This window comes from Rana temporaria, chromosome 6 (assembly GCF_905171775.1).
Source record: "Rana temporaria chromosome 6, aRanTem1.1, whole genome shotgun sequence".
NCBI lineage: Eukaryota > Metazoa > Chordata > Amphibia > Anura > Ranidae > Rana > Rana temporaria.
The window spans coordinates 12,433,773-12,446,511 of record NC_053494.1 but is presented as its reverse complement, the minus strand read 5'-3'; the positions used below and the strand labels follow the sequence as shown (position 1 = coordinate 12,446,511).

At 46.7% G+C, this 12,739-nt stretch overlaps 2 protein-coding genes across 2 annotated transcripts; both read left to right on the top strand.

Moving 5' to 3' along the window:
* Positions 1-370: 370 nt before the first annotated feature.
* LOC120943111 (E3 ubiquitin-protein ligase TRIM39-like) lies at positions 371-2,063 on the top strand. Its single transcript, XM_040356233.1, has one exon. It carries the CDS (start codon positions 403-405, stop codon positions 1,972-1,974), a length of 1,572 nt encoding a protein of 523 aa, XP_040212167.1. The 5' UTR covers positions 371-402; the 3' UTR covers positions 1,975-2,063.
* A 4,731-nt stretch (positions 2,064-6,794) lies between these two features.
* Positions 6,795-12,432, top strand: LOC120943110 (E3 ubiquitin-protein ligase TRIM39-like). The gene is made up of 2 exons (XM_040356232.1): positions 6,795-6,901; positions 10,793-12,432. The coding sequence occupies exon 2, from the start codon at positions 10,794-10,796 to the stop codon at positions 12,363-12,365; it is 1,572 nt and encodes a 523-aa protein (XP_040212166.1). The 5' UTR covers positions 6,795-6,901; position 10,793; the 3' UTR covers positions 12,366-12,432.
* The last annotated feature ends 307 nt before the right edge of the window (positions 12,433-12,739 follow it).

Genomic DNA, 12,739 nt, shown 5'->3' with positions numbered 1-12,739 from the left:
TTGGCCACAACTGTATAGTGTAGAGTTTATTTTGTAGTGCTGCAGAATGCTTCCATTGAGGGAAGAGATTTTCTTTAGTTGTGCACGTAAAGTTGCTTTCCTCTTTTTTCCTGTATGCTCAGTGGTGTGGGTTCCTATTGGCGTTGGCTATATTTCTAACTGCGTGCTTAAAAAAAAAAAAGCATTTTTTTTTTTTCTTAACAAGAACATTCGGACACATACACATAGCTAATCCCTTTGCATATTTCTGACTGGAAGTTTGGGAATTTTCCTTTTAGCTGTAACGGACAATAAATAAAAACAGCTTGCTCTGCATTCTTTCCTTGCTGTGCAGGGGTTAACGTCCAAAGTCTCCGCCCTTATTCAAACAGTGTGGGTTTCCTGTTCCTTGTTTCAAAAAGAATGGCGGGGGTTGCTTTAGAAGACGAGCTGAGCTGCTCCATCTGCCTGAACCTTTATACGGAGCCGGTGTCACTGAGATGTGGACACAACTTCTGCCGGGATTGTATTGTGACTGTTCTGGATACACAGGAGGGGTCCGGAGTTTATTCCTGTCCGGAGTGCAGAGATGAGTATGTAGAGCGCCCCACTCTGGAGAAGAACAGGAAGCTGTGTAACATTGTGGAGAATTTCAGATCTACACAACAAAAGGAGGAGAAAAGTGAGATCCTCTGTACATATTGTGTGGATTCTCCGGCAGTTGCTGTGAAGACTTGTCTGCAATGTGAGACTTCTATGTGTGATAAACACCTGACAGCCCACAACAAGGCGGTGGAGCATGTGTTGATAGAACCCACCTCGTCCTTCAGTAGTAAAAAATGCTCCATCCACAAGAAGCTTCTGGAGTATTACTGCGCCGAGGACGCCGTCTGTCTATGTGTGTCCTGCTGTCTGGTGGGGAAACATAAAGGACATGAAGTGGAACTTCTAGAAGAGGCTTTGGGGAAGAAGAAGGAGAAACTGAGAAATGTTCTAGAAAATTTGACCACAATAAAAGATACAACTGAGAAAAAAATTCAGAATCTACAGGAACACGAGAAAAAAGCACAAGAAAAAGCCGATGATGAGAAGAAGAGAGTCGCTGCCCTGTTTGAGGATATCAGGAGACAGCTGGAGGTCCAGGAACAGAGAGTCCTGAGTGAGATCTCCAGACAGGTAGAGGAGGTCTCATTATCCATCAATGATCTCCTCAAACAGTTGGAGATACAGAAGGACGAGCTGTCCAGGAAAATCGCTCACATAGATAAGCTGTGTAACTTGACCGACCCAATAACTGTCCTACAAGATCAGGAATCGGACACGGGTGACCAGAGTCTGGAGGAATCTTCTGTTCGTGATCTGGATTACGTTCTGATCTCATTCGTGTTACACAGATCTATAACTGGTCTCATCTCTAACCTGGCTTCAAAAGTTGCCTTTCGTGAACAAGAGGTGACAGATTTGTTGCTGGATGTAAAAACTGCAAACAATTTTGTGGCTTTAACCGAAAACCTGAAAGAAGCATCGAAGTCTAAAACAAGTCAGAACAGACCAAAATTACCTGAAAGATTTACAAAATTCTACCAAGTATTGAGCACCGAAACCTTTTCCTCTGGGCGGCATTACTGGGAAGTAGAGGCCAGTGACAGCGGTAACTGGGATATCGGCATTTGCTACCCCAGTATAGGAAGAGAAGGAACTACATCTAGCGTTGGAGATAATGAGAAGTCTTGGAGTTTCCGCATGGAGAATCAAAACTATTCAGCTTTACACAATTCACAGATACAGGAGTTGAACCCTGGGTCTGCGGTGCAGAGATTGGCAGTAGATCTGGATTATGAAGGCGGCCGTCTGTCCTTCTACCAGCTCTGCGACACCATCAGACACCTCCACACCTTCACCACCACCTTCACCGAACCCCTCCATGCTGTCTTCTATGTGAATTACGGAGCCTGGGTGAAGCTGGTATCTCCGGTGTTTTCTATCAAACCATAATTTATGAAATTTCCTATATTTTACAGTGTTATCCAAAAAAAAAAGAAAGAAGGGGGGTAGGTGATTAAAGATCTTGACTGTAGCGACAACTGGTGTATGTTTATTGGTGTGCACCACAACAGGCTGTATATGCGCAATGCAGTATGTTGAAATTGATTTTGAATCCCACCCCAGTGCCCAACTGCATTTAGTACACCCCTGTGCAGAAAATTGAAAATTATATTGAGTGCCATCATTTTCCAATCCATGGTGGCATATTACCATATATGTGTGGTGCCAGGAAAATGGAAAATTACATCAAATACTTACCACAATTTTCCATTCCTAGTGCCAATCCATGGCAGCATACATGTGGTGGTATGCTGCCGCCAGGAAATGTGAATGCCTTGTGTTGGCCAAAAATAGTGCCACTATATTTTTTTTGGTGCATTAGGACTTTAAGGCCGCATTCACACTTATGTAGTATGACATCAGCTGTTGGACAAATGCACTTTTTTTTTTGCGCATTGTTCTTCATGAGTAGGACAGTCCATTCATTCCAGTGGGCTGCCCTACTTGTGACAGAAGCATCAGACACCTTTTTTTTTTTTCGTGTCGCTCACTTAGTGTTTTTTGTACCATGCAGTCTTACATCTTATTGTCTTTCTTGCTTGGCATGTTTGGTGCACCATTAACAATCAATGGCAGAGCGAAAAGCGTGTTTTGCACATTTCGTGTACGCTTCCAGGGGGTCTCAAACTAGCGGCCCTCCAGCTGTTGCGAAACTACAAGTCCCATGAGGCATTGCAAGGCTGACAGTTACAAGCATGACACCCACAGGCAGGGGCATGATGGGACTTATAGTTTTGCAACAGCTGGAGGGCCACTAGTTTAAGACCCTTGGCTTAAAGCAGAGGTCCGCCTAAAATAAAAAAATAAAAAATATTAAGGCCAGGGTTACACCTATGCGAATTGAGTGCGGCTTAAACCGCATCCAATTCGCTGAACATTTTAAAATACATTGTTTTCAATGAGGCTGGTTCACATATGTGCGATGCATTCGCACTGCGCATTGCCGCCAAACCGCAAGCGTCTTTTAGGCCGGAATCACACTAGTGCGGTGCGAATTTCAGCTCTCTTATCTCTGCAGAGAGATAAGAGAAGTGTTCAGCAGATTAGATGCGAATTTGGAGACCTGGGAGAAGTTCCGGGTGAGAGGAGAGTGGGGGAGAATTGTATTGAGCTGAATGAGAGAATTCCTGAAGAGAACTGAACACATCTGCGAATTCAGCTGTGTACCCATAGAAGATAATGGGCTTGAATTCGCACCTGAGCCGCACCGCAAGACATAAAAAACGCACACGGTTTGGAGGCAATGCGCAGTGCGAATGCATCGCACATATGTGAACCAGCCTCATTGAAAACAATGTATTTTAAAATGTTCTGCGAATTGGATGCGGATTAAGCCGTACTCAATTCGCATAGGTGTGAACCTGGCCTTAGGCATTGCGGTGCGGCTCAGGTGCGAATTCAAGCCCATTATCTTCTATGGGTACGCAGCTGAATTCGCAGATGTGTTCAGTTCTCTTCAGGAATTCTCTCATTCAGCTCAATACACTTCTCCCCCACTCTCCTCTCACCCGTAACTTCTCCCAGGTCTCCAAATTCGCATCTAAAACGTTGCTAATCTGCTGAACACTTCTCTTATCTCTCTGCAGAGATAAGAGAGCTGAAATTCGCACCATACTAGTGTAATTCCGGCCTCAAAGCCAGCAGCTACAAATACTGCAGCTGCTGACTTTTAATAAATGGACACTTACCTGTCCAGGGTGCCCACGATGTCAGAAGCCGAGCAATCCCGGTTCCCTACTGTGCATACGCGAGTCGTGCTGTGCGTCCTCACTGGTCCCTGCTATCTTCTGGGAACTGTGTGTCTCCCAGAAGACAGCGGGCGGGGGGGGGGGGGGGAGAAGTGGCATAGATACCTGCAGATTGTGCGGCTATCTATGCCTGGAAGTGGGTGCAAATCCCTGGGCTACCCCCCCCCCCCCCCCCCGAAAAGGTGCCAAATGTGACACCGGAGGAATGGGGGAGGAGGCGGCATCTGAAAAGCAGAGGTTCCATTTTTGTGTGGACCTCCGCTTTAAACAATTGCTGAATTTTGTTGCACTACACTAGTGTGAATGGGACCGAAGGTTGGCCATACATGGTTTGAATCTCGGCTGGCTCCTGCTGAGATTCAAACCATTAGTTGGCAGGTTAAATGTACCAGGTCGATCGATCGGTCAATTTGGGTACAACCAGCCTGCCGGATTCCATTCCGATTATCGCAAGCAGCAGCAGCTATAACAATAATCATGATCTTTTCCTGGCAGGGACGGCTTCCCCCCACCCGCTCGCGCACACCGCTGGCAGAAGACAATGTCTTGGCAGGTGGGATTCTCCTGTTAGCGCCGTCTGTGCTGATGGGGGAATCGTGCAAATTTCTTTCCTGCAACCCGTGGCTGCAGGAAAGAAATTTGCACCATCTATGGCTTGCAAAAGGGCTCATTCAAAATTGAAAAAAAATTCATAAAAATTCTAAGTGCTAAGTCCACTAAACCATACACACACACACACACACACACACACACACATTTTAGATTGTGCCAGGCTGCTGTAGAAAACACTTGGAGTAGTGGTCATGCAAATTATCAAAAAATTGAAGCACACTCAGGACGTCTAGTAGAAGTTGTAAGCTATAACAAGTCACAGTTCCATTGCTGGTGTTGCGACCTGTCAGAATTGGTAGCGGAAGTGAAGTTCAGTCACCGCCATCTTGCTACACCCTGCACTCAGGCCCGTCGGAACAAGACAGGCAAAGCAAGCAACTGCTTGGGGGCCCCGAGCTGGCCTGGGGCCCCAGTTGCCACTGCTTCCTATAAATGCTGCAGCCTGTAGCGTGGCCAAGCTCCTCTTGCTTCCTCCTGCAGTCCGGCCGGGTACCGTAACCACGCGGTACAGGAAATTTTGTTTCCTGTTCCCGGCCAGACTGACATGAAGTGCACACACTGAGTGCTCACTTCCTTTCAGTCCGGCCGGGAACCCCCTATTCAGGCGTCCGGCCCCTTTCAGGACGATGGGCGCCTGAATTACAGTGGCGGGGTTTTTTTTTTTTTAAGCACCTGATTAAAGCCAGAGGCTCTAAAAGGCTTTTAAAAAAGGCAGAGCATTGCGCCACAAGTCCACCCAGGTGGTACAACAGTGAATGAAACACTGGTCCTCAATCCGGCCAATCAGAAGTCCCCATTTCCCATTGGCCGAAAAGAGAAGAGGGCCAATTGGCCGCAGAGGAGGAGGAGGAAGTAAACGGAAGCTGCCACCCTTGGAGAGCAGGGGAAGGGAAAGCCGTCGCCGCCGGTGAAGCCCACCATAGATGGAGTAAGTGCACCAGACCCACCCGACCAACCAGGGCGATCCTCAAACTAAGTACACTTGGCCTTTTTCCTATCTCAATGATTGCGCCGAACAAAGTTCTGCACATGCCCAGTGTGGAGCAGATTCATGCGCAGTACGGCCGGCTCTTCATTTGCATGGGGTCACGGCTCATTACAATGAAGCACGCCCACTTCCTTCCCACTTGCAATAACCCCGCCTTACGTCTCGGAATTTAAGTTACACTTGCGCAATTTTGGACGCAAATGCGCTGTGGATACAGCACAAAGATCCTTATCCTATGTGTAAGTCTTTGTTGTGATCCAGATGCCTTGGCTGGGGAAGGACTGTTGGGATGAATAACATTCTAGTTTGTGTCCAGAACACACAGGGATAGATTCAGCAAGAATGTACGCCGGCGTATCTATAGATACGCCGCGTAAATTCAAAGCTGCGCCGGCGTATCTTCTTTCTGTATCCAGAAAGCAAGATACGCCGAAATTAGGCTAAGATCCGACTGGCGTAAGTCTCTTACACCGTCGTATCTTAGGGTGCATATTTACGCTGGCCGCTAGGTGGTCACTGCCGTGGAATTCAGCGTAGAATATGCAAATGAGCTGGATACGCCGATTCAGAAACGTACGTGCGCCCGGCGGAATTTTTTACGTCGTTCGCGTAAGGCTTTTTCCGGCCTAACGTTACTCCTGCTATATGAGGCATAGCCAATGTTAAGTATGGACGTCGTTCTCGCGTCGAATTTTGAAAATTTGACGTCGTTTGCGTAAGTCGTTTGCGAATCGGGCTTTGCGTAAATTACGTTCACGTCAAAAGCATTGACTATTTGCGACGTGATTAGGAGCATGCGCCGTTCGTGAGAAACGTCATTTACGTGGGGTCATGTTTTATTTACATAAAACACGCCCACCTCTTGACAATTTGAATTCAGCGCTTACGCCGACAGATTTACGCTACGTCGCCGCAACTTACGGAGCAAGTGCTTTGTGAATACTGCACTTGCCCGTCTAAGTTGCGGAGGCGTAGCGTAAATAGGATACGCTGCGCCCGCATAAACTTACGTTCCCCTACCTGAATCTAGCCCACAGAGAACGGATCTCCTCCATTATTTGGTCTTGTAGCACAGTGGTCATCAGCTCCTGTCCTCAGGACCCACTAACAGGCCAGGTTTGCAAGATAACTGAAATACATGACAGGTGATATCATTTGCTGCTCAGTGATTGCCGTATTCTAGTCTGCATCCCCCCAAGGTAATACATAAAACCTGGCCTGTTAGTGGGCCCTGAGGACAGAAGTTGATGACCAATGTTGTAGCAGAGGGTGTAGCAGGGATCCTGGAAAAGTCCTGTTTGGGATTTACACATCTCCCGACTCCTTTCTTCCACCTTTCCAGACCTCTGATCCCTACTCCACTCCAGGTTTTCCCTCCTCTCCCTTTTAGCCAAGTTAGACTCACCTGCACGCAGTCGGAGCTCTGCATCCTTTGGGAGAAGACAGGTCTGGTGTGGTGGAGATAAAGGTTGGTGAAAACTGCAATCTGTGTATGTGGAGTAGGATGGGGGGGGGGGGGGCTGATGTGTAGTAAGAACCTAGACATGGCCATGTTTTGTTGAAGTTTTATTCATTTTCCTATGAACCACCATACAATGGGCCAGATTCAGGTAGGGGCACGCAATGATACGGCGGGCGCAGCGTATCGTATTTACGCTATGCCGCCGTAACTTACAGGAGCAAGTGCAGTATTCACAAAGCACTTGCTCCGTAAGTCGCGGCGGCGTAGCGTAAATGGGGCCGGCGTAAGCGCGCGTAATTCAAATGTGGAAGGGGGGGGCGTGTTTTATGTTAATGTATGATGACCTGACGTGATTGACGTTTTTTTACGGACGGCGCATGCGCCGTCCGTGTACATATCCTGGTGTGCATTGCTTCCAAGTACGGCGCAACGATGTATTGGTTTCGACGTGAACGTAAATTACGTCCAGCCCTATTCGCGAACTATTTACGCAAACGACGTAAAAAATTCAAATTTCGAAGCGGGAACGACGTCCATACTTAACATTGGCTGCGCCTCCTAATAGCAGGAACAGCCTTACGCCGAAAAAGCCTTAACGCAAACGACGTAAAAAAACGAATGCCGGGCGCACGTACATTTGTGAATCGGCGTATCTAGGAAATTAGCATATTCTACGCCGACAACAACTGAAGCACCCCTAGCGGTCAAAGTTATATTGCACACAATTCTACGCCGCCGCAATCAAGTTACGTCGGTGGAGGAAGCCTATTTTTTCAGCGTAACTGCCTTTGAGAATCGGCGTAACGATCCGCGGGCGCGGATTTCAAATTACGGCGGCGTATCTGGAGATACGCCGCCGCAAAAGGTACGTGAATCTACCCCAGTGCCTATAAATAATCCTCAATACCCTAATGAAGTCACTGCTGTTTGTTAAGATATTCCTGAACTTGTATCTATATCCCAAGATGCTCACCCCAGGGAGCATTTTACATGGGTGGCCTTGGGATGTAAAAAAAAAAAAACAGGAAGCTGAGCCACAGTTTTACCCCATATTGGAATAAACTGATGAAGAAATTTGGTTATTTTTAATATATATTTTTTTTTTTTAGCAGAAAGTAAACTTTATTTTTATTTTATTTTTTTTAAATTGTCCCTCCTTCTTCTCTTTTTTTTGTTTTTGTTTATAGCGCAAAAAAAACACACAAGGTGATCAAATGGCACCAAAAATCTATGGGAAAAAAACGATATAATTTTGTTTGCGTACAACGTTGCACGACTGCGCAATTGTCACTCAGACCCCTTTCACACTGAGGAGTTTTTCAGGCGGTACAGCGCTAAAAATAGCGCTGCTATACCGCCTGAAAAACTCCTGCCCAGCAACCTCAGTGCGAAACCCCGAGGGCTTTCACACTGAGGCGATGCGCTGGCAGGAGAGAAAAAAAAATCTCCTGCAAGCAGCATCTTTGGAGCGGTGAGAGGAGCTTTATGTATACCGCTCCTTCACCGCTCCTTCCCATTTTTAAAACAATGGGAAACCGCGGCAATACTGCCCGCAATGCGCCTCTGCAGAGGCGCATTGCGGGCGGTATTAACCCTTTATCGGCCGCTAGCGGGGGTTAATACCGTACCGCTAGCGGCCGAATCCCACGGCAAATCCGACGGTATAGCGCCGCTTTACCGCCACCGCGGCTCCCACCCCAGTGTGAAAGGGGCCTTAAAATAACGCAGTGCTGTATCACAAAAAAAATGGCCTGGTCAGGAAAGGGGGGGGGGGGGTAAAACCTTCCGGGGTTGAAGTGGTTAAAGCAGGGGAACTTATCAAAGCTGGAGCAGACAAAATCTGAAGCAGCTGTCCATAGCAAACAATAAACTTATTTTGATGGATTCCCTTAGGTGTGTATAATACAGACGTGTGCGTTATTCGTTACAAATCGATTTTCAGTTTTGTTGTTCGGAGATTTGGATGTTTACGGAGTGGACGTAGTAACGAATGTCAATGAATCCGAAAAAAATGATTTTGGGACCACTCTGCAAACGTAGACACAGGCTGACTACCGGGTCTACTTAGTAGATCACAACTCCGGAGCCAGGAACACATAAAAATGCACCCCCGGCCAGGAGGGCCACTCACGGGGGGGGTTTGACAGACCAGCGTTCGACGACGGTCCAATCACATCTGTCCCTTGAATACTCCTCCTCAGCATGCACAGTGGGACGATCAACCCCCACTGATTGGCTGCCGAAGGGGAACACCCAAAACACCTTGACCTAACTGCTGCCACCCTTGGCCTGGGGAGGTAACGGCACCCCAGACAACAATAGTGGTCACTCACAGTACAGCCATGGCTGGAACAGAGGCCTACATTTTGGAAAAATAATACGGTCTGAGTCAACTAACTCTCAGACTACCCTCTAAATTTAAAGCAGCGCCGGCTAAAAAGAAGCAGGCCGCTACAATTAAATGCAAGACATACACTTTTACACACAGTTAGGGACACTCCCCTTAGCCTTGTTATAGAGGGGAGGGGACAAGGAAGAACCAATGGGAACTAAACACTTGTACATTGAAACAGACTACAGTTAAACATAAAGGGATTATGATAAGCAGGCAGCCCCTCAATACACATCCCCTGCGGAGAGATGTCTCCAGTCCAGACCATGGTCTATGTGCCATGAACCAACACAATTAGACACAGCAACAAGAGGGGGGGGGATGGGGGAGAAGGGATGTAGCATTACATTACATTATCTCAATGCCAGCTTGTCCCCAAGTCTCTCAGTCTCTTCTGGGCCATAATCTGTGGGTAAGAGGCCAGCCCACTAGAGTGACCACGTATCCCAGATTGCCCGGGACAGTCCCGCATTTTGCACGTCTGTCCCGGACACATTCATTCCAGGACAATACAGTGTCCCGGAATGAAACTGACACAGCCGCCCCCTGGGCCAATCTGATGCCCCCAAAAAAGGGCGCCACATCACCGCTTTACTCACTGACAGTACTTGTCCTGGCCGGGAATGCCTGGAGGAGCACAGTCCCGCCCCCTGCTTGTGATTGGAGAAATCATAAATCCCACCTCTTGTGTCCAATCACTGTGCTGTGATTCGCTACAGGACAAGCTGATTTTTGGGAAGGGAGGGTGTCCCTGAATGGTAGTTTAGAAATGTGGTCACCCTACAGCCCACAGTCCCTTCCAAAACACACAGTGACAGTGGCTTCTGTCACAAGTATATTTAGTAAGCTACAGGGGGGTGGAAGCTGCCAAATATACCTTGTATGAGAGCCAGGAGCAGGGGGGCGGGGCACGCACGTGACGTCATACCCAGCTGGGAGTAAAAGTGAGAGCCGCGGCGCGCACACACGTGACGTCACTGGGAAACCTGTGGTCCCACCAAACCATTGACTGGCGGTCCGGGCAGACGGCTGCACTATAAAAATACATACCATTCTATCTAGTTTATGTCCAGAACACACACAGAATGTGTCTCCTCCTTTTTTATTTGGTTTTATATTTTGTATATAAAATATAGCCTAAAAAATATCAAAAACTATATTTTTTTTGTTTTCTCCCATTAAAAGCTAAGGAGTCTTTGTAGCTTATTACTGTATTTATTGGTGTATAACACTCACTTTTTTACCCTGAAAATAGAGGGTAAACTGTGCTTGCGTATTATAGGCAGGGGGCTGTAGAATGTTTTTTCCTGAAACTTCCTTCTTAAAGTTAGGGTGCGTGTTATACGCCGATAAATACGGTATTTACAAATTTATTTCGGTGACACAATAAGTAAGTAAAAATCATCTGCTTTGGGTTCTTTCTGTCCTCTGTAAGGTTAATGTGTGAAGCCTCGGCCTTTATGAAAACTGATTTAAATTTTTTTGTTTCCTTTCTATGTCCCCAGAATGGCGTCTGCTGCTCTAGGAGACGAGCTGAGCTGCTCCATCTGCCTGAACCTTTATACGGAGTTGGAGCCACTGAGATGTGGACACAACTTCTGCCGGGATTGTATTGTGACTGCTCTGGATACACAGGAGGGGTCCGGAGTTTATTCCTGTCCGGAGTGCACAATGGAGGATGTAGAACGTCCTCCTATGAAGAAGAAAAGGAAGTTGTGTAACATTGTGGAGAAATTCAGATCTACACAACAAAAGGAGGAGAAAAGTGAGATCCTCTGTACATATTGTGTGGATTCTCCAGTGGGAGCCGTTAAATCTTGCCTCCAGTGTGAGAATTCCATGTGTGATAAACACCTGACAGCCCACAACAAGACAATGGACCATGTGTTGATGGAACCCACCTCGTCCTTCAGAAGTAAAAAATGCTCCATCCACAAGAAGCTTCTGGAGTATTACTGTTCCGAGGACGCCGTCTGTCTATGTGTGTCCTGCTGTCTGGTGGGGAAACATAAAGGACATGAAGTGGAACTTCTAGAAGAGGCTTTGGAGAAGAAGAAGGAGAAACTGAGAAATTTTCGAGAAAAGCTGACCACATCGAAAGAGACCACCGAGAAGAAAATTCTGAATCTACAGGACCAGAAGAGAAAAGCACAAGAAAAAGCTGATGATGAGAAGAAGAGAGTCACTGACCTGTATGAGGATATCAGGAGACAGCTGGAGGTCCAGGAACAGCGAGTCCAGAGTGAGATCTCCAGACAGGAAGAGGAGGTCTCATTTTCAGTCACTCATCTCACCAAACAGTTGGAGATACAGAAGGACGAGCTGTCCAGGAAAATTGGTCACATTGAGAAGTTGTGTAACATGACCGACCCAATAAGTGTCCTTCAAGATCAGGAATCAGACACAGGTGACCAGAATGTGGAGGAATCTTCTGTTCATGATCTGGATGATTTTATGATCTCTCTTGTTTTACACAAATCTATAACTGATCTTATCACTAATATGCAATTGAAAAACAATCTTTATACGCAGGATGGAACAGATCTGCTACTGGATAAAAAAACTGCCGGTGACTTTGTGGCTTTATCTGATGACCTGAGAACGGCATCCAAGTCTGAAACAGAAATGGTAAAACCAGAATTGCCACAGAGATTTACAGAATACTCTCAGGTGATGAGTATTAAGGGATTTTCCCATGGGAGACATTACTGGGAAGTAGAGGTCGGTGACTGTGGGTTTTGGGATGTGGCTGTTTGCTATCCCAGTATAGAGAGAGATGGTGATGAGTCTTGTATTGGGTACAATAACAAGTCCTGGAGTTTCTGCATAGATGAAAATGAATATGGATATCTACATGATTCTCAATACCAGAAAATAAACCTGAAGTCCCCTGTGAAGAGATTGGGAATATATTTGGATTATGAAGATGGCCGCCTGTCCTTCTACCAGCTGAGTGACCCCATCAGACACCTCCACACCTTCACCACCACCTTCACCGAACCCCTCCATGCTGCTTTCTATCTGAATAAGGGAGCCTGGGTGAAGCTGGTATCTCCGGTGTTTTCCATAAAACAATGATTTACAACCATTTCTTTTTTTTCTAAAATGTTGTCATCAATACAAATAATAAAGTAGGTGAAATCACCTTGGGTGTAGTTGCATCTGAGACAATTGGAGAAGCTCTATACTAGCAGTGAGGCCTCGTTCACATTGGAGCGTCTTGTCATGTGATTTGCCATATCAAATCACAAGTCGCACCCTATTGTCGGCAATGGCACTGGTCAAATCGGTGCGACGCCGACTTTGCCGTGCCGCAACGGATCGAAAAAGTAGTTCCTGCATTACTTTTGGTGATTTTGGGTGTGACTTGCATGGACCTCTGTGCATGAAGCCACGCAGATGTCTTCCAAGTTGCACCTGAAGTCGCACTGAAATGCAACTTTGAAATTGTG